Genomic DNA, 21,239 nt, shown 5'->3' on the forward strand with positions numbered 1-21,239 from the left:
AAAACATAAAGTCAAGCCAAAAGCATGCTTTGTCTACATAAAAGCTATAGTAATCAAAATACATTATGTTAATTGCTTTACATTTATGCCTAATTACCTTGCAACACAATAATGATTATAAGATTATTCTGATCAGATTAACATGGGCCAGAATAATTTTAACTGTGTATTCCAGGTATTCACGCTTTATAATTTACTGTTTTTAAACAATTATTAACTGAGCTCCTTTCTTTGTTGGGCACTACATTGAGAATCAAAATTATTCTCTGACCTACAGCATCAACTAAGCAGGGCTCACAGGTGCTTACAGAGACTGAAATGAAATCACGGATCATGTATGGGGCTAAACTAGGTCCTCTGCATAGACATTACGCTTGTATAGCTTGGTGTTCTTGTGGGACTTCTAACAGTGTGAGTGTGGGCGTTATCTCTGATGTTTTTGTCTGTGCTTAGGACCCTTTTCCTCCTATTGGGTTGCCCTGTCCAGCCTTGATATGAGGGTTTGTGCCTAGTCTTACTGTACTTTGTTATGCCATGTTCGGTCAATGGTCAATATCCCTGGGAGGCCTGTTCTTTTTTTTTTTTTTTGAAGGGAAACAAAGGAGGAGAGGATCTGAGGGAAGGGGATGTATGTGTGGAGGGGCTGGGAGGAGTGGAGTAGAGTAGGGGAAACTGCAGTTGGGATGAACGTGTGTAAAGAATATGCTCCTCTTCTCTAAGATGCTACAGTCTTGTTGAAAGAAAGATCAACACAGGCAAATGTCTAGTGGAGGGTGACTACACCACACACACACACACACACACACACACACACACACACACACATACACCTTTTTTTTTTTTTGGTTTTTCGAGACAGGGTTTCTCTTTGTAGCTCTGGCTATTCTGGAACTCACTCTGCAGGCCGGGCTGGCCTCCAACTCAAGAGATTCACCTGCCTCTTCCTCCTGTTGGGACTAAAAGCATGTGGTCACCACTGCCCGGCACACCATTTTTAATAAAAGTAAAGATGTCAAAAGAATATCATTGATTAAGGCTTCAATAGAGGGTTAGCAAAGCTGATTCCTGAAGAACCAATAGTTAGTCAGAAGGGAAGGTTAGAATGAGTTAGCAAATAAACAGGAAATGCATTGGCTTTAGACCTGAAAACTACATGGACTACGTGAGGTGCCGCTCCCTTGAAATACCACATACACTGAGAGTCTTAAGACAGTGAAGGTTAATGAAGTAGGAGCGAGCCAGGTTGAAGAGTGGCCTTGACTATTAGGTTAAAGAGCTGGAAATCTTTCTGCTAAGGAGGAAGCACTGAAAACCTGCCAGGATAACCAGGGTTCCGACTTACATTCCAGAGGCATTGCTCTGGCTTTGCTGTGCAGAATGAAGCGAAAGAGCTCACCACTGGAGACCTGTCAGAAGCCAGCTGCAATCATTTCAGTGATAGATACTGGTAGGATCTAGGTTAGGCTGTGAAGAATTGAGAGAACTGGATGGAGATGACAGATATGTAACAGTTACAACAGAAATGTCTTAGTGATTGATTGGACAGAGGAGAAGAACGGGGTAGCTTAGGATAGCTTTCTGACTTAGGCACAGACATCGCAGCATGCCATTTACTAAGACAGAAGACAAGCAGATTTATAAGGCTTTGTTTTTGTTTTTTTATTTTGTTAATTTGGGCAGTGGATCTAATAAAGCATTAGAAATTATGAGACTTCTTTGTCTAGAGATCTCCCTGGTAGGTTACTGAGTGCACAAGTCCAAGGCTAGGGAGAAATTTCAATTTAGATATGTATTTGTAATACAGCACTTTACATCATTTGAACTCTTCATACAGTAAAACGATATTATTAACTTAAAAAACACAAAGTTTGTGAGATGAACTAAGTAAAAATTAAGAAAAAAAATAGAGAAGATACAACTGCAGGCAAGGAGAAAACTTAATCACAAATGTTAAAAGCAGAGAATACTTTTTAAGAGAGAGCAAGCAGTCAACAAAGTAAACTGTAACTAAGACTATGGGCTGGTATCATATATTTTGGAAGGTAATACAAATGTAATCAAGAAAAATGATATTATGCCTGTCTACTGAGACAAAGGACAGCAAGGAAAAATGTTTTTGAAAGAGAAAGAAAACAGAATACAATAGACTATTCCTCTTGAATAGTTCACATAAGTTGAGAATGAAAGAGATCTATACAGTCTGAAATATTACAAGAATATATGCACATAATAACACCTGCTACTTTTAATGTATTTTTTATCCTTACTTACCTGCATACACGGAGATTGACGCAGAGAGTTTACAGATCTATAAACCATACTTAAGTCCAGTGGTTAGCTTTGTAAAGAAAGAAGGTATGTGGATAGATGTGCGGCCAAGAGGCTTGCATCATTTGATAGTTTTAGAATAACAGTATTTCCAGATATTATAAGTATACTTAAAGATACATTTTAGCTGGACATCCTTAGGATGAGGTATATGGAGCTGCTACATGACAGACAGCATGTAAATAAAACCACTGCCTTAGGGACCCAAACATTGGACATTTCAGCTGGACATGGTGGCTCATGCCTATAATCTGAGCACTTCAAAGACTGAGGCAGGAGGATTGAAACATGTTGGAGGCCAGGCTGGGTTACATAGCAAGATACTGTAACCAAAAAACTAAGAGTGAGAAAGGAAAGAAAGAAGAAACAAAGGAAGGAATCTTAAAATCCCATCAAATCTGGGAAGGTGAGGTGTCTCAGCAGGTGAGAGTATTTGCCATGCAAATGATGACTTGTGAGCAATACCTGGGATCTATGGAGGGAAAAAAACTGACTTCCAAAAATTGTTCAGTGACCTCCATACATGCACCATGCACCATGGTATGCATGCCTGCACACACACACACACTTATAATAATAATAATAAGAAATAAAAATTTAAAATCCTGTCAAATTTATTTTAAAAGTAGACTGAGTAAAATTAAGATAGAAAAATCTTCATTTAACAATTAGATATTTAAGAGCTTTAATAAGAAAAGGTTTGTAAAAATGAAGCAAGCAGAAAACAACACATTGAGACGAATGGGAAAAAAGGCATTCAATAAAACAGAAAAATCAAAGAACTTGGTAATGGCAATGGCAGAAACAAAAAACAGTAAAGGCTATTTCATGTGAAGTTAAAAAAGAAAAGTCTGTGCCGGGTGGTGGTAGTGGCGGCACACTTGAGAGGCAGAGCCAGGTGGATCTCTGTGAGTTCGAGGCTAGCCTGGTCTACAGAGCGAGATCCAGAACAGGCACCAAAACTACACAGAGAAACCCTATCTGGAAAAAAAAAAAACAAAAAAACAAAAAACAAAAGAAAAGAGAGAAAAAGAAAAGAAAAGTCCTCTGGAAGCCTCACTCTTACAGTTTGGAAAAACTGAGGGAAATCTTGCATAAGACAAATGGAACAACACCTCCCATCTTCCTAGGAAGTTCACTTTTCAGAAAATTACCAAAATAAGGACTGCTCCCAGACTTCGTCCACAGGAAGACGCTCCAATTCTGGTCAAATAGGGTGATAAGCCCCTGGCTTGGGGCAGACTAGCCAGAAAACAACTTAATCACGCAAATTCCTTGGTGTTTTTTGAAAGACACAATGAGGGGAGGAGGCAATACAGCATGAGAGATGGCCTGGAATTTTTTGCTCGGAACCTTTGGAGGAATTAATCAGAAGAGCTATGGGGACAAAGCTTTCCATTTGCCTGCCTGCCATGCTTGGCTGCTGCCACTTAAATTATATCAGGAACCCAAATAAGCTTTTGAATAAACAGTCCTCACCTTAAGAGGTCTACCTGTAGGACAGGCAAACTGTTCCTTTGATGGATCCTACAGACAGCCTTCTGAGAGTCAGACGAGAACAGCCAGCTTCGATCATTTGAACATGGAGCATCAACTAAGACCTGGAGAAAACAAAGACAAACAAAACATCCTTAGGATGAGGTATATGGAACAGCTACATGACAAACAGCATGTAAATAAAACCGCTGCCTTAGGGACCCAAACGTAGGACACGCTAAGTCCTTTGATATATTTGTCCCTGATAGCTAACAGAGAATTTTCCCATGCAGTGTTAGTGTTTGTCTCAATGGAGAGAGCGAGCATTAATGGACTAAGTGTGCATTGATGTCTGCTATTTGAATTGAATATTCTTTTTTGTTTTGGGTTTTCAAGACAGAGTTTCTCTGTGTACCCCTGGCTGTCCTGAAACTTAGTCTGTAGACCAAGCTGGCCTCAAACTCAAAGATCCGCCTACTTCTACTTTTCATGTCATGGGATTAAAGGTTCACCATCATGCCTGGTTGAATTTAATATTTTTGATGACTACAACCAAAACTTACAAAAGTTACTCATCTTCAGAAAGCATAAGTGTATTTCTGAACTCAGAGTATTTCTTTTTATTTTTTCCCTAGTAAAATTTTACATTGTTGGGGGCTTAAACCCAGGGTCCAGTGTTTATTTTTAAGAATTAAAAATTCAATTTTAATTCACTGAAATGGCTTTTCTTCATCTACCACACTCTGATATGAAATATTCTGAGTTAAAGGAAAATGTACAAGTGTTTTCTACTGGCTCAAATGATAAGTGATCATTTCCACAGTAACTCTGAGGTACCAGGAAATAGAAAACATTCTATAATCCCCGAACCCAAAGTCACTGTTTCCACTGAACCATACTAACCATCAGATGAAAAATGCTTCCACATCCACTTTATCAGAATCTCCCAGATCACTGAGAAAGTGTATCATCTGGAAGCAGAAGGCGAAGAACAATGGAGCAACACAATATCATATCACTAGGAGTCTGTCAGTTTTTCACAGTACAATAAAAGTACCTTGTCAAACGTTTCAGGCTGGGCATCTCCCATTTCTCTGCCATCCAATTCAGACACTTTAATTACATTTGTCAAAGACTGTGGGATGAAAGATTCCAATGTCTGTCTCAGCCATCTCACTCTCAGGCCATCATATTCGTTACAAAGAAGATAACCTAGATATAAAGGATTAAAAAGGTTCAAAGCAGTCCAAGGCAATACAAGTGGTAAATTTGTACTTTTTAGCAAATAAACTTCAGAAAAATCAACCCTTCAGTGTTATATAGAGATATGGCTCAGAGGTAAACATTATGATAACTTTAAAAACAAAAATATACACTTTATAAAATATTTACCATCTTATGCCTCACATCCTCCCAGAAGCTCTCACATTTATTCAATCAAGTTTAATTTGGCATGTGAAAACATAGATTCCTAGAGATGCTGTACTACCAATACCTCGTGTATAATTTTCACCTTGAAGTACCAGCTGTTGAGAGTAGACGGTATATTCTGATAGGTACGTAAAGTTCCTCGTTGGGACAACACATTCATTTTAAATGAAGGTAGGTAATACAGTGTCAAATAAAAATGGGCAAGTATACAATCTACCAGTAAGGAAAACATGGGCTTAAACTGTGAGTTGAGAGCCCAGAAAAGTTATTTAACTCTGTGACAGCCTTCGTTACCTTGTGGCGTTGGTAAAATGGGATCATACCTGCATAGTGGTTGTTATGATTAAATGTGACAGAAATTGAGATATGGTGGCTGAAGAAGTGGAGGCCTCCCACAGAGACACTGGTTTAAGGGCAAGGGGAGTCGGGTGAGAGGCACTGTCCGGCATTAACACAGAATAAGAAGAGATGCACTAAGGAAAGCAGAAAAGAAAGAGGTGTCCTTGTCCACACCCCTCCAATTCTAGGCACTGTGATGAGAGATTCCTCCTTTTGGGGGGAGGAGAAAGGAATGAAGTCCAGACTTTTACTTGAAACCCAGTGGCATAACCTGCCAAGAGAACCCTGTGCCACCCAGTCTTATAGCTCGTACACTTGGGCTAGTACTTGCAGACTGTGACTGTATTTTCTCCTTAGCTAGGCAGGTAGATGCAGCCACCACTCCTCCACCAGGCAGACTGTAGCAATCCCAGTCCACACGCCAATGCCTATGGACAGAGCTCCTAACCTGCCCTAATGCCACCGTCAACTGAACTTGTAAACTAGCCAGCCTCTCTTGTGGCTGGAGATAGATGTTCTGGATCACGAGTGGACAAAATCCACCTAAGGAACAGACAGTACATAGCAATGTAGGTCTCCGTATCCCTGTGCTATGCTGGTCTCAGTAGGCTGTGCACTCTGTGTATAATCCAGGGTTAGAGTGTGCTTCACCATGGCACTATCAACTCCATTTCCTCCCTGACTCCAGACAAATCAGAGGGAGCAGCTGTTGACTTCACGGCAAGTAAAGGGAGGAGCTGGGCTAGTGAGCTGGTCACTGAGTAAAGGGGTCGGCCACTAAGTCTGACGACCTGAGTTGGAGCTATAGAGGCACAGAGGAGGAGACAACGAACCCCTGAAAGTTGATCCCCAGGAACACATGCTGGAAGGAGACAATTGACTACTGCAGGTTGTAATTTGACCTCTACAAGTGTGCCCTAGGAAGAGTACATGTGTGCCCCCAACACACATACACACAAATCTATGGAAAGATAGATAGATAGATAGATAGATAGATAGATAGATAGATAGACAGACAGACAGATAGATAGACAGATAGACAGACAGACAGACAGACAGACAGGTTGGTTTTTGTTTTTTAAGGAAAGAGAGGGAGGTATACATCAAGCCACCAAATAAGTGTGACGGAGAACCAGACAGAGCTCAGTCACCTGACCATAGGCCAGTGACTGCAGCTGAGGCATGCGGGCCTACCCAGTCTTGGAGAAAGGTTTGCAATGACAAACTGCTACATTTACACTCCTTGAGTTCATTCTCCCCTACATACCTACTGAAGATAGGTGACAAAAGGCGGCATGGGGAATCAGGGAGCTGAACCAGCAGCAGCAACAGCAGCAGCAGCAGCAGCAACAAAAAATGCAACAGTGGAATGTGGTAAACCTAGACTCAGGGTGCCATCTAGTGCTGAAGTACCAGAAAGGCCCACAGACTCATGCAAACCACTCTGAATGAGCAGGCACAAACATAGCTAGATTCCAAAGACTGGGAGAAATACCTAATGTTTATGCACAGACTACGTCCTAGGTCAAGCATCAGAATTCACAGAATCATGACCAAGCCTAACGGACAAAAATAAGACAAGAAACTGACCATAAAGCAAATGGCTAATGGAAAGAGCTAAAAGTGGCACTTTTAGGGAAACTTGGTAAGTTTCAGAAAACCCAAAGAAGCAAGTTAATACCTAAGCAGAGAAACGACAGATTAACATGACTCTTAAAAACATCAAATATTTAAATGCAATAGAAGGCAGCAAGCAACAGAGAACAGACCAAACAACAACAACAAAATGCCAGCTGCCTTGAAATCAGTATTTGAAAATATACTGTTGGAGATAAAAGAAGTAACTGAAAAGGGGAGAGATAGAGAAAGCCTGTGAAAATTTGGGGTTACCACTGAAAGAGCAAATATATGAGTTGCAGGGGTTCATAAAGGAAGTGAGAATGTCAATGGGGTAGAACAGACTTCATGAGAAACCGCCCCAAATCTAAAGAAAAATACAGGAATCCAGATGCATAGATGTCAATGGCCATATCAGATCCAACGCAACCGCAACCAAATTCACTTTGAGGTATATTATGACTAAACCCTTAAAGGCTGAATAAAGAGATAATACCAAAAACAACAGAAATTCTAACAGACATGAGGGAGTGGATAAAAGGGCAAGTATAATTAAACAAAGGGTTCTTTCTAATATTTCCTACTACTAAAGGTTAACCAGATGTCTAAATCTTACCGCTGATAGCAAGGAAAATTTCACTCTAGAAGGGCTACAGTTCTTGTGGAGAAGCTTGGTCATGCCACTCCATTAAGCTGCATCATCCCTGGTTAATAGTTCATGTTTTACTATTTAGGATCATAATTGTCTGGTCTTTTTCAGTAAAAACCAACACACTGCAAAAGCTGTGTTAATGATAGTAATAATAATTTTAAAAAGGCAGTCCATCACTGTGGTACAGATGAAAGCAATACCACATCTGTCTAGATCAACAGATAGACAAGCAGACTAATTCTTTAATCACCTTAAACTTTTTTGTCACCCAAAGCCAAGAGCCTCATTGTCTAGAATAATGTCCAATATGGATGTAAAGAAATAACGTGTATAAATTGCACATTCAGTATGGCCTTCATTTTAGGTTTTGCTTATAGAAACATTGACTAGGCATTGCTTCTGAATTCCACATTTGAATAGTGTGGCTAACTTAATTTGGGCTCTAAACATCACCATGAAGTCATCAATGCTTTGGAGGGAACCATTATCATTAGTCTAATTAGAAGAAAAGCTACTTCATTTGGAAAACTACTGGTAGTTCACTGTCCTTGATGAAGACTTTCCCCATCTTCAAAGTCCTAGAATGTTATCAGTTTATAACCTTTGGGTTCCTGAGCCAATTCCCTTCCTCACTACAAATATGTGAAGTATCTATAACCTACGAGAGAGGTGGTTTAAAATTAAAACGTAAGTTGTTAAAATGGAACTAGATTCAGATATTTCTCTCCCATATTTTACAATATTAAACATTCTATACCAAAAATTATTAAGCTTGTAAGAGTCAGTATAAGAACATCATCAAGGGACACAGAAAGAGTGGGTGTAAAACAAATACTCCTTGGAATAAATGATTTCACAAAAGCACAGTCAAATTATAAAAATAATAATGTAGTCTTACTAAAATATAGTCTATTCATTTTTATTTCTTATACCAAAATACAAAAAGTGCCAGGTGGTGGTGGCGCATGCCTTTAATCTCAGCACTTGGGAGGCAGAGGCAGGCGGATCTCTGTGAGTTCGAGGCCAGCCTGGGCTACAGAGTGAGTTCCAGGAAAGGCGCAAAGCTACACAGAGAAATCCTGTCTCGAAAAACCAAAAAAAAAAAAAAAAAAAAAAAAAAAAAAAAAAGACCAAAACAAAATACAGAAAGCTTTAGTTGCAGAGTTTTATCAGAAATCTAAAACATACAGTGTGTTTTTCTTTTAAATATTAATATATCTGTACCACAGCCAGGTACAACTGTGTTTCACATTTTAAATGTCACCAAAAATTTTTATTTCAATAGCACATGTTCTCAAAAGAAAAAATAAAGAAATAAATCTACAATCTAGAAGATGCATGTCCTGGGGGGAAAATAATACCTTTCTAAGAGACAGGCAAGCTTGGAGGATCTGAACAAATCGCTGTTTAGCTCATTCACTTCCTAAAGGCATCTCTTTCTACATGTCCATTCACCAGCTTTACAAATAAAAGCATGCTTCTCACTCATTCATAATCTTAAGGAAATGTGCTAGAGTTTAGAAACCTCCAGTACATCAAAAAGTACAGTTTAAAACACTAAGAGGCGCAGACAAGGCTCAACTGGTAAGAGAAGGGACCAAAGTTTGAGTGTGCACATCTGGTAGCCCACAGCTGCCTCTATCTCCAGTTCCCGGCTTTCCACAGCTCCCTTCTGACCTGTGTGTGTGTGCACTTTTGCATGTACACACACACACACACACACACACACACACACACACACTAAATCTTTTAAAGAAAGAAAGAAAGAGTGATTTCTTTTTTGAAAGAGTGATGTGTTAACACCTAAGCAAGTAAATGAATGGACTTCCAATTTACTTTTGAAAAACCGAAAACAATTTAGAGTGCTCACCTAACAGATCATTAAATAATACCTGCTGCACCTATAGTTTGCAACCGTAACTCAGAAGGACTTTAAACAAACAACGTAACCAGAATAGCACAGCTCTCAGTATTGCTTGATCTTTTTTAATCTCTGTGAACAATAAATAAAAGTAAGAACATAAAACACAACCAAACCAAACTGGAACCAACTCTGCCTCATCTAGCAATAACTAATATTCAGAGAAACATGAATTAGCGTTTTAAAAGTTTTAGCAAAATAATCATCTATATTATTAAGAAAGTAATTTACAATGAAATAGATTATGTGTGTGCATGTGTGTATACATGTTCACGTGTGCACACACGTGTGGCTGAGCAAGCATGTAGAGGGGCAGAGGTTGACTTTGGGTATCTGTCTTTGTCCATAGATCTCCAGCATAGCCCCAGGGACATTCCTGGGTCTCCTCAGTGCTGGGATTACAGGCGCAAGCCAACATGCGCAACATTTTCTTTTAAATGTGTGACTGTGAATCCAAGCTTATTAGGTCCTTATGTTCACATGGCAAATACTATACTGTCTGAGACAGATTCCTAGCTGTAGACTTAACACCAATATTAACAACAATAATAAAGTCACCATAAAAGACTCCAGTGTTTAATACTATCTTCTCCTCCATGTGTATCATGAGAACTGACTCCACTGTTTAATACTATCTTCTCCAAGTACAAGGAGTTCAGAGGCAGAGTACTTACGTTGCCTGAGAGATGCCCTGAGTGCCACCCCCCGTGAAACTAAGCACAAAAAGCAAATGACAATCTCAGAACCCTACACAATTAGCTTATGAGCACTCACTCACATTCTCTGAGAGATCTGTGCTCCCGAAATATAGCCAGACACCTGGGAAACAATGCTCTTCACACTTATCTCCTCAACTATCTGTTTCCTTCTTCCTCGTGGTGTCCTAACTCTTACTCAGGCTTCCTAACTCTGCACACTCATGCTACTCTGCACACTCATGCTCACGTTTCTCTTCATATACTTTCAAAGTATCTGGACTCCCCAGATGTGAAACAGATGTGAGGTGTGGTGAGAACAGACAGTACCTGGGTAAGCACACTGGAGCAGAGCTACTGATTTGCCTCCAGGAGCAGCGCACAGGTCCAGAACTGTCTCCCCATCATTCAGTTCCAGAGCCAGCACTGGGAGAAGAGAGGCAGCGTTGAGGAGGTAGTACTTTTTCAAGTTTCCAGTCTGATGTCGCTCTGACGGCATTCGGTCTGGAGTTCGGCTGAGGTAACACTTCATTGATTTAGGATAATATGGTAAAGACCCTTGAAGGATTGTGTGATAGCCCCTCAAACGTAAGTCCTTTTCCAGCTCAAAGGGATAATTGAATCGGTTCAAGAGGATGGCGTATTGCCACAGTGATGGAGATATTAGAACATCTCTATGACAGAAAAAGAGCAATAAATGAGTATCAGTATCATGACCTAGTGCGATTTTATACAACTAATAAGGTGAATGTGGTCCTAGGTTTACACTCCATTTCCCTGTGATTTTTCAGACAGGATCTGTAATGGTTAATCTGGACTGCCAGTGTTACAGGGCCGAGAAAAAAAACTAGATTTAGTGATGCACACTTCTGGATGTGTCAATGAGATGATTAGTTCGTGAGGCTCTTACCTAATCAATAGATTAATCCCTGGTGGTCCATATATTATGCTAATTGGGGATGATGAAAAGTTGGATGTGGAGCTTGGTTGGGAGGTAGTAATCACTGGGGTTGGGTCCTGGGGAGGTAAATTTTGCCTCAGCCCTCCCCCACATTCCGTTATCACATCCAGGCCCTGATGATGACTGGCTTTGTTCCATGTTGCTCTCCTCACCCATCATGAACTGACACTTCCCAATCTATGAGCAAAATAAATGCCACTTTCAGTCTTTTCCTTAACTTGCTCTGTCACAGCAACACAAAAACCTGACTAATACAGGATTGGTCTTCCCAACTCTTCCTTTTGCGTCATAAGGCTGGGATGTGGCCCACCCTGACTTTACTTAACAACACAATTTTATTTATTTTAACTTATTGTAAAATTATTATTTTTTTTTCGAGACAGGGTTTCTCCGTGTAGCTTTGTGCCTTTCCTGGACCTCACTCTGTAGACCAGGCTGGCCTCGAACTCACAAAGATCCGCCTGCCTCTGCCTCCTGAGTGCTGGGATTAAAGGCGTGCACCACCACCACCCGGCACAGCAGGAAACATTTAATTTATTTACTAGCTGACCTTTCTGGCTGAGTTATTTGGGAGCCTCATTAACCATGGTCAATTAAATAAATTCCAACTACCACTCACCGTGAAGTTGCTTATGTGAGAAACGGCCGGATTGAAATGTGACACCTGTGACTCACGCATGCCACGTGAGTGTCAATCACACCCGGAGTGTGGACTGCTTTTGCTTTTCACCGCCTCCTGCTTACTACGGATGGGGCATCGATTTCATTTACTTTGCCACTGGATCCTGTTTGGAGTTACTGGTTCAGCAGGATAGGGCCCCAAGTTTTTGTCTCTTTTTAGGAAAACGGATGACTTACTTACTTATTTGTGTGTGGGTGTGCACGGAGAGTGTACGGTGTGCACGCAGAAGTACAGGTCCACACACACCTCAGTGCCCATGTGGAGCCACAGGACAACTTCTGAGAGTCAGTACTCACTCACCTCCCTCCCTCCCAGAGGCGGGGTCTCCCTCATTTCTGCTGCTGCACTTGGTAGCCCAGGCTGGCCAGCCCTCCAGCTTTCAGGCACTTCTCCTTCCTCTACCTCCTACTTAGCTCTAGGACTGCTGAGATTACAGACGTGTGCAGTAGCACTCAGTGGGTCTGAACTAAGGTCAAGCTTGTTTAGCAAGCACTCTAGGACTGCTGAGATTACAGATGTGTGCAGTAGCACTCAGTGGGTCTGAACTAAGGTCAAGCTTGCTTAGCAAGCACTTTTACCCACTGAGTTATCTCCTCGATACAGAGCCAACATTTTTCATTTCTAAATAGTTTCTAGGTGGTACAATGACATCTGTTCTCTGGGACCACACTGTGGGAACTACGGCTTAACACACGCTCCAAAGTGAAATCAAGAAAGTCACTACAAATCGTATGAGCGTGTGTTCCCCTCGTATCCCCCAAACTAGATGGAGATTTGCTCAATGCTGAGAGTCACATGCAACAGTCTGGAGTGACTCACTTCCATCACCTCGCACCTCTTAAAAAACAAGGGGTGCTCTCTACTGTTGGGCCTAGGACACAGTCTTACTTTCCTTCAGAACTCCCAAAGCTATTCTTGGATTTCTATTCTTTCAAAGAAATTTTAAGAATCCATTGCTCAGTGCTCAGGTTAAAAAAAAAAAAAAAAAGAAAGCGACTAGGCTCTGTAATGGATTCCAGACCAAATGGATTCTATACCAGAGTGAGAACCTCCTCAAATTTAAAAAAAAAGTGAAAGAATCATGTATCTAGAAAGCCCAATCATTTAAATTGGAGAGAATTAACACTCTCGTGGCATTCAGTGTTTTCAACCCAAGCTGCGTGTCATGTGTTTCCATTTATTAAGATTTTCTTTGAGTTCTCCTAGTAAATGTTACTAATTCCATTTTCTTTGAAGCACATTGTCTAAGAAGACTGTTAGTGTGGGAACACCCCTGTTATCTGTCTAGTAGCTAACATGCTAATTAAAACAAACAAACAAACACTAGAAAGAAGTTCTAGGAAAAGGGCAGCAGTTCAGTGTGAGGAAGAACTGGCATTTGGAGAGCATAGTAGGTGTTGGCTCATGCTGGAGATATGGGCACAGGGTGGCATTTAAAACACTGGTTTAATGAGATGGAACTCTTCACAGACTTAAGGATGAGAGAGCCAGCCTGATTGGATCTGAAAACAGGCACTGTGGTGGTGAAGTAGAAATCTTCAGAAATTATTCTCCTTCATTTATGAACTAGACAAAATAAAATCTCATTAAAACAAGTAAAACTTGTGATCTACACCTAGACCTCGAGAACTGTGTGAATTCCCGAGAAAAAGATCCTGTGAGACAGAATGCCACTATAAAGTCCAGACTAAACTGTAACTTCAACTTTCTGAGTGCCTAGCATGAACGGTTCCCCGGAAACCCTGCTCCTACAGCATTGGAAGTATCTAAAGGGGGGGGGGGGGGTTAAAGCATTTCTATCCTGGTGTACTGAGGCAGGCCTACTGCTTGCCCCACAGGAACAGCTACAACTGTACAAACTCAAGGAAGCCCTGCAGGAGCTGCTAAGGCTGGTGCCTCTGAGCCCTGGCAAGTACCACTATCTGTCACTATAGGACTCACACCTCCCCTGTGCAGCAGCCTGCCACTGCTGGACACGGCAGCAGGGCTTCCTCCACAGGGCAGACCTGGAGTAAGGTCACACACACACACACACACACACACACACACACACACACACACACACACACACACACACACTGCAAGCGCAGTTACTATTTCTAGAGTTATCTATGATGGATAAACAAATAGGATTAGAACATTCAAGGAGACAGATGAGTTGGGTTCCAGACTCCAGGCCTCCTCCTAAGATTCACAACTATGTAGTCTGAAGCTACTCCAGTTCCTGGTCTCCACAGTCAGGAGAAAAACCATGTATATCTGAAACCAGCCTGACTGGCCCCTTCCAAGTCCATGACCTAGATACAACTGTTTATGCACATAGAATAGTGCTGCTATCAGCTTTGGCCAGAGAAGCTTAGTTTTTTCCATGGTCAACAGTGAATGCAGAAACCCATTCTTGGTGAGGTACAGAGAATAAATGACTGCTGAATGTTCTGCTATAATTGGCATGTCTCTATCACACTCTTCCCAAGCTCAGGGGACATTCTGGAAGAAGCAGCAGAAGAAAGAGAAAGATGGGTGTAGGGTGTTGCTGACTTCTGGGCATGACATGGCTGCTGTATTCTTGGACTCACAGCAGTGTTATTGGACTCACAGCAGTGTTATTACAATGCACAAGATCTGCACAAGGGCTGGCGAGATGGCTCAGTGGTTAAGAGCACTGGCTGTTCTCCAAGAGAACCTGGGTTCAATTCCCAGCACCCACATGGCAGCTCACAAATGTCTGTAACTCCAAAACACCAATTCACATAAAATAAAAATAAATACAGTTAAAAAAAGAGATCTGCGCACAAGGTCAGACCAGTCAGCACCTTGTCATGGAAGAGGAAGGACTCATCAAGACTTATACAGTTAATGGTTAGTGCGAGACAGAGAAACATTTTCTTCATCGCTGTAGCCACTGGTAAGCTGCCCAAACTTCTATAAGTTGTAACCCACGTCCCAACTGAAAATCCTAAGGATACTCATTAGGACACACACACGGACACACACACAAGCAGAAGTGATGGCAGTTGGAAAGAAAATTATCATCAGGAGTGGAAAGGGAACAAGAGAAGGTAACAAAGGGTATGACTATGCTCAAAATACATTATGCACAAGTATGGAAATGCCATAATGAAACCTACTATGTATAATTAATATATACAAGTTCCTGTCTCAGAAACCAAAACATAAACAAATATAAATAAACGTACCAAGTGGAACATGAATATTAGAGTGATCTGACACCTGTCACTGCTCACATAAAGCTCATATACTGATGATTCTTCAATAAGTAGAAATATATGCTTCCATCCTTTAGCTTTTTCCAATATATTTCAATGCTTGGAATCCTTTTTTTTTTGAAGGGGGGAATCTTTCGAGACAGGGTTTCTCTGCGTAGCCCTGGCCTGGCTGTCCTGGAACTCATTATGTAGACCAGGCTGGCCTCAAACTCACAAACTCAGAGATCCACCTGCCTCTGCCTTCTGAGTGCTGGGATTAAAGGCATGAGCCACCACTCCCAGCTTGTAATCCATTTTTATTCACACTTCTGTGGTATGCCCACTCACATACACACTTCACATGTACTGTCTTTGCTTTCCCTGTGCTCTTCACTCTATAAATGGTAATTTCTAGATTTTATTATCAGTAATCAGTGTAAATTTACTTAAAATTTGATATTCATTAAAGATAAGTAAAATTTGATAGGAAAGCAGTATCTTAATGAAGTAAGTGTCGGGGAATGTTATTTTAAGCTGTGTTACTTTTGTTTATGCTGCACTTGTTTAACTCTGTGAAGCTGTGCTGTGTCTGACTAAAATACCTCATGGTCTAATAAAGAACTGAATGGCCAATAGCACGGCAGTAGAGAAGACAGGTGGGGCAGGCAGGTAGAAAGAATATTTAGAAGGAGAAATCTGGGAGGAGAGAAAGAAGCAGCCAGATAAGGAGGAAGACCCAGGGGCCAGCCACCCAGCTACACAGCAAGTCATGGAGTAAGAAACAAAGAGAGTTATACAGGAATATAGACAGGCAAAAGCCCTGAGGCCAAAGATAGATGGGATAATTAAGTTAAGGAAAGCTGGCTAAAAACAAGCCAAACTAAGGCTGGGCATTTATAATTAAGAAGAAGCCTCCATGTGTGATTTATTTGGGAGCTGGGTGGTAGGCCCCTCAAAAGAGCAAAAACAACCAATAACCAATGTTTTGTTCCCACATATCCATAGATGATTATTACTTTTTGCTAGAATGATCCAGGGTTCAAGATCAATTTTACAGCTATTTTGGAAAAAGCAGAGAAAATTCCTACTTAAGTCAGTTAAAATTAAATGTTTTGTAAAATTAAATACACTTGCCAAGTTTCACACCTTGAATCCTTCTGAGTTATGTCTCCAAAACTGTTACTGATCCATCACCAAAACTATTTTAATGAGCTGTCAATTGCAGCTTCTCAGTTTTGTTGACATCAAGCCCTGGGAAACATCTCAGCCGTCAAACAATTTTCCATTGACTTCCTAGGCCTGCTGTTGATGTCCCATGTCTTGAGCATATGTGGATTTTGATGCCCTGGGGAAATGCTTTAGAGAGGCTGGATAAATGGCTCAGAGATTAAGCATTTCATATAGAGATCCAGGTTTGGTTCCTCGAACCCACATGGTGGCTCACAACCACCTGCAACTGCAGTTCCAGGGATCTGATGCCCTCTTCTGACCTCAAGCACTAAGCACGCACATGGTACATCTATACACACATGCAAGAAAAATACTCACACACATAAAACAAAGTAACTAACTCTAAAACACAATTTAAAAAAATGCTGCCTGGAAGTCAGGATAAAGTATGGCTTTCTTTGTAAGTGTGTATGGTATAAATCTGGGCTCTGTTTTGTTGTGGTTTTTGTTTTTTTCTGGTTATAGGAGGACCAAGAATGGCAAGCTGAGGAAGGAGAGTACGTACTGGCTTAGGCAGATGGGAGAGCACTCTTCTGAAAGGGCTTAGAGACTGTTGAAACCTGCTGTGACTGTCTATGCCTATGACAGTCTTTGTAACTCATGTTTCCTACTCATACTACAACATGCCAGCTCATTACTGTCTTCTTGCTAAGGTTTATTCATTCATTCATTCTCTAAATAAACACTATGCTTTGGCTATATGCTATTATCTATTTACAGTATAAAAATTTTTATGTTTAAATCTTATGTAAAGTGACTTTAAAAAAGAGTAACTAAAACTAAACTTGTACACAGGAATGACTGACCTTTGAGAAAGTCAATGAAGTCACACGAGCAACAGTCATACTGTCTGCTTGGCTACTTTCCTCCAGCTGGTTTGTACTGGGGTAAGAACTCAATTCTACTACTGGGTGCTAAAGCTTCTGGATAAGTAAAAGAAGCAGATTCATTTACAGGTTTTTTTTTTTTTCCAATTACTCTTTATTTTTGGTCTGTGATGAAACCTAGGTCTCATGGATGCTGACAATATACACTGAGATATACTTTGAGCCCTATAATTACTATTTTAAATAAATCAAGCACTTAAAAAATGAAAATGTTGAAAAATTACCTATTTGGTAACACAATCTTCATTTAGCTTTTCTGCGACAACCTTTTTCTCCTGTTATTCTGTTCCCTATCCAACCTTCTACAGTAATAAAGTAAAGCTAAGCACAACGGCTATTACAAATTTCAAGTGTTGAAAAATACAGCAAGTCCTAGTCCTAATGTTCTCACTGTCCACTAGAGGGCGTTCACTAGATCACTTTGAGAGTTGGTCTCAATATGACTCATGGAAACACACTTTTTTCCAAGGCATTTAATCTTTATTCTGCAGAGATTTTAACACGGGGCTAAAGGCTTCTCACCTTTTCCTGGCAATGTTTCTCAGGGGTTGCCTAAGATCACCATCGGAAAACACAGATATTAACATTATGACTCATAACAGTAGCAAAATTACAGTTAGGAAATAGCAAGAAAAACAACTTTACAGTTGGGGTCACCACAACATGAGGAACTGTATGGAGTCATTGTATTAGGACGGATGAGAACCAATGGTGTATATATTTATGAGAATTTATTGCTCTTCTGAAATAACTCTGGAATAGACACTATTTTGCTTGTCTCACAGATCAGGTCAGTGTGGCAGAGATTTTCAATAACTCATCTAAGTTATATGCTACAAGATGCTGAGAGCTTTGAACCCACACTCGTAATGACTAGAAGGAAGGGTATACCCGGCAGAGGAGGCAGCATATCGAGACCAGAGGTGTAAAACAGCCTCTTTAATGGTAGGAATTATACACGGCAGGAACCCCAGAAGCTGCAGGCTGGTGGTGGTGGGGGGGGGGGGAGCCCAGTCCATGTCCATGAGGGTGGAGATACACAACCTGGATACTGCATCCACGTGGAAATGGTTTATTATAATAGAGAGAGAAATGAAGAGCAGAAAGACAGAAAGGGAGACAGAGAGAGAGGGACAGGGTGGGATGGGGGGATCCACACCCTGTGGGAGTTAAGCAGAAGAGAGAAGGGAGGGAAACAGGCGGAGTTTTTCTTTAAGAATAGGCGTATTCAGGGCATAAGGTGGCGCCAAGGGGCGGGATCAGAATGTTAACATTTACTCTTACTATTTTTGGTTCAAATGTAACACTGCACAAGTGAAGCCATAAAGTGGGTCTGTGGACAGGGTGACACAATGGAATACAAAGGCTAAATAAACAGCAGTGACAGAATTTAAAGGGTATCCAAATAAAGGGGTGAAGCGACAGCCGTGGGCAGCCATTATCCCTCTTGCTAGGGGGAGGGGTTGATCTGCGGTAATACAGTTGCCAAAACTATGCAGTTTCCACAGCAACTACAACTTCAGGGATCTCGGAGGTCACTCCCACATTGCAAAATTCATAGGACACAATGAAAACTGCTGTACTTGCAGTCACGGGCACTGTGCACTACAGCAAAAGCACTCAAATATGTCACGGGAAGAGGCAACTCCCGGGGATTTGTTGGCTCCAGTAGAACCTCGGAGAAGTCTAGCTTTTCCTGAGAGCCATGTGGGGTAGTACTGCCAACCAAGGATGCTCATAAAAACCTAGGTACCCAGCTTTTTTTTTTTTTTTTTTTTTTTGAGATTCTGTCATGGAGACTTAACTGACAGTCCTTATAGTCAACTTTAGTCACCAACCTCCCTGGATGTGGCTGCCTTATCTGTGGTAACTTCCTCTTCCATCATATTGTCAGACTATCAGGTGTGGCACAAGCCCCCAGGTAAAGCTCTCTCTCCTATCAGGGCAGTATCAGTACATTGCAAGGACTTAGAGATCACCTCTCAGGAGCTGAGGAAAAACTCCAGACTCACTTCCCAGGAAGCCGCCTTCTTTCTTACAAAGATATAAAGGTCTAATGGAGTAAGGAGACAGTGTGAAAGTAAGGCCTCCAAAGGAGGGAACGTAAATCAATCTGCAAAGCAACAGTAAATTTAGAGGAGAACAATATCGTGTATGTGAGTATGCTGAGCAGGGGAACTAAGGGTAAGTGCTAGAAAACACAAGTAGCGCACAGAAGCTGAAAAAGAAGGGCACAGTGTAAGACATCACAGGAAGGAAAGGTTCAGGTTCTGCTATGAATGGACTTCCTGGAAGGGCAAGCCGGAAGCAAGTATAGCAAAAGCTGAATTATGGAAACCCTGAAACAAAAGTCTTCCCCACTGCTACAGAAATTGGAGAAACTGGAATCCCTTTCTAGAAGAGAGGGAGGACAAGGCTGAAAGTAAAAATACTCACAAACATGTAATTCTGTTATTTTCCTACGCTGTCTTCCATGGTCAGTCTTTCTAAGAAAGCTTTCATTTTGCCTATGGCAAATTTAGTACATGTTTATGCAAAACTTAAGTTACCATGAAATCCTAGCAAAAGGGGAGATGGAACAGAAGGCCCAGCTAATTAAATGGCTTTGAGGTTCACTGCTCATTTTGTTCAGGGTCAAATAGTCATTTATAAGCCTTTCTGGAGATATGAAGTAGAAAATCAACTCATTACAGGCTATGAATAGCCAGGTTACTAAAAAGTCTCCAGACAAAAATACTTCTCACAATCTTTTGTTTTAAATCATCCAAGAATGCTGATTACATCCCAGGTATGAGACCGTACTGTCAGTAGTGGGAGATCTGCCCTTCGACAGACTGGGCAGGAGTCCCACCCACCTCTACTTACTAACCAGCTGAATGAATTTCGGCCCGTTACTTTAACTCCATGCTGTAGCCTCAGAAGAAACACTGAAGAGAAACCTCCAGTTTGTTCTCAGGAGTACTTAAGTAGGCACTGCTTGCATAGAATATTCATGCAAGATGTGTGTGGTTCTTTAGTTATTAGTCTGTATGAATACCTTTACATACTAAAAACCTCATGAATTCATTATATACTTCACTATTCATTTTCTGAAAGAAGACTCATTATAAAATGTAGCATTAAGCCGGGCGGTGGTGGCGCACGCCTTTAGTCCCAGCACTTGGGAGGCAGAGCCAGGCAGATCTCTGTGAGTTCGAGGCCAGCCTGGTCTACAAAGCGAGCTCCAGGAAAGGCGCAAAACTACACAGAGAAACCCTGTCTCAAAAAACCAAAAAAAAAAAAAAATGTAGCATTATTGAAATAACTGCTGCATTTCCATATTATAATATTTGTAAGTGTCCTAAATATCTTAGCATCCTAAAATCATCTTTGACCCACTTCATATTTTATTATCTTTATTAATAAGACTTAATCTTTGTCTCAAGATATGCTTAAAGCTCATCTGTGAAAAGAAGAAATACTTAGTCTAAGAAGAGATGATATAAAACAATCATTTGAGAAATTACTGTCTGAGCTAAGTTTCAGACTTTCTACAGTCATACCACTTTTTCTTTGCTCCACAAAACAGATTGGGCAATCTCCATTCAGTCCTCATCTGGTTCCTTTTACCAAGTTAATTCCAAAGTCACCAATGGCTTTTACTGGCACCCACACACTTCAATAAATAAAAGATGCCATTCTTGCTCATGGTTCTAGAATGTTTACCATGGCTCTCCCATGAACAGACTGTATGTAAACTAGACAGAGGACCATACTGTTCTTTGTATTCCGGGGGTTACCATATATGCATATCAGGCACTCCATACAAAACCCC

General features: G+C 41.0%; 1 protein-coding gene across 1 annotated transcript in view; it reads right to left on the reverse strand.

The window, feature by feature from the left end:
• Positions 1–21,239, reverse strand: part of Nsun3 (NOP2/Sun RNA methyltransferase 3) — a 44,305-nt gene that overhangs the window by 21,267 nt on the left and 1,799 nt on the right. Inside the window, 3 exon segments of the mRNA XM_052740956.1 lie at positions 3,808–3,929; positions 4,862–5,016; positions 10,790–11,133. Of these exon segments, the coding sequence (XP_052596916.1) occupies positions 3,808–3,929; positions 4,862–5,016; positions 10,790–11,133 (621 nt within the window).

Source organism: Peromyscus californicus, unplaced genomic scaffold (assembly GCF_007827085.1).
Source record: "Peromyscus californicus insignis strain IS unplaced genomic scaffold, ASM782708v3 Scaffold_16__1_contigs__length_79575227, whole genome shotgun sequence".
NCBI lineage: Eukaryota > Metazoa > Chordata > Mammalia > Rodentia > Cricetidae > Peromyscus > Peromyscus californicus.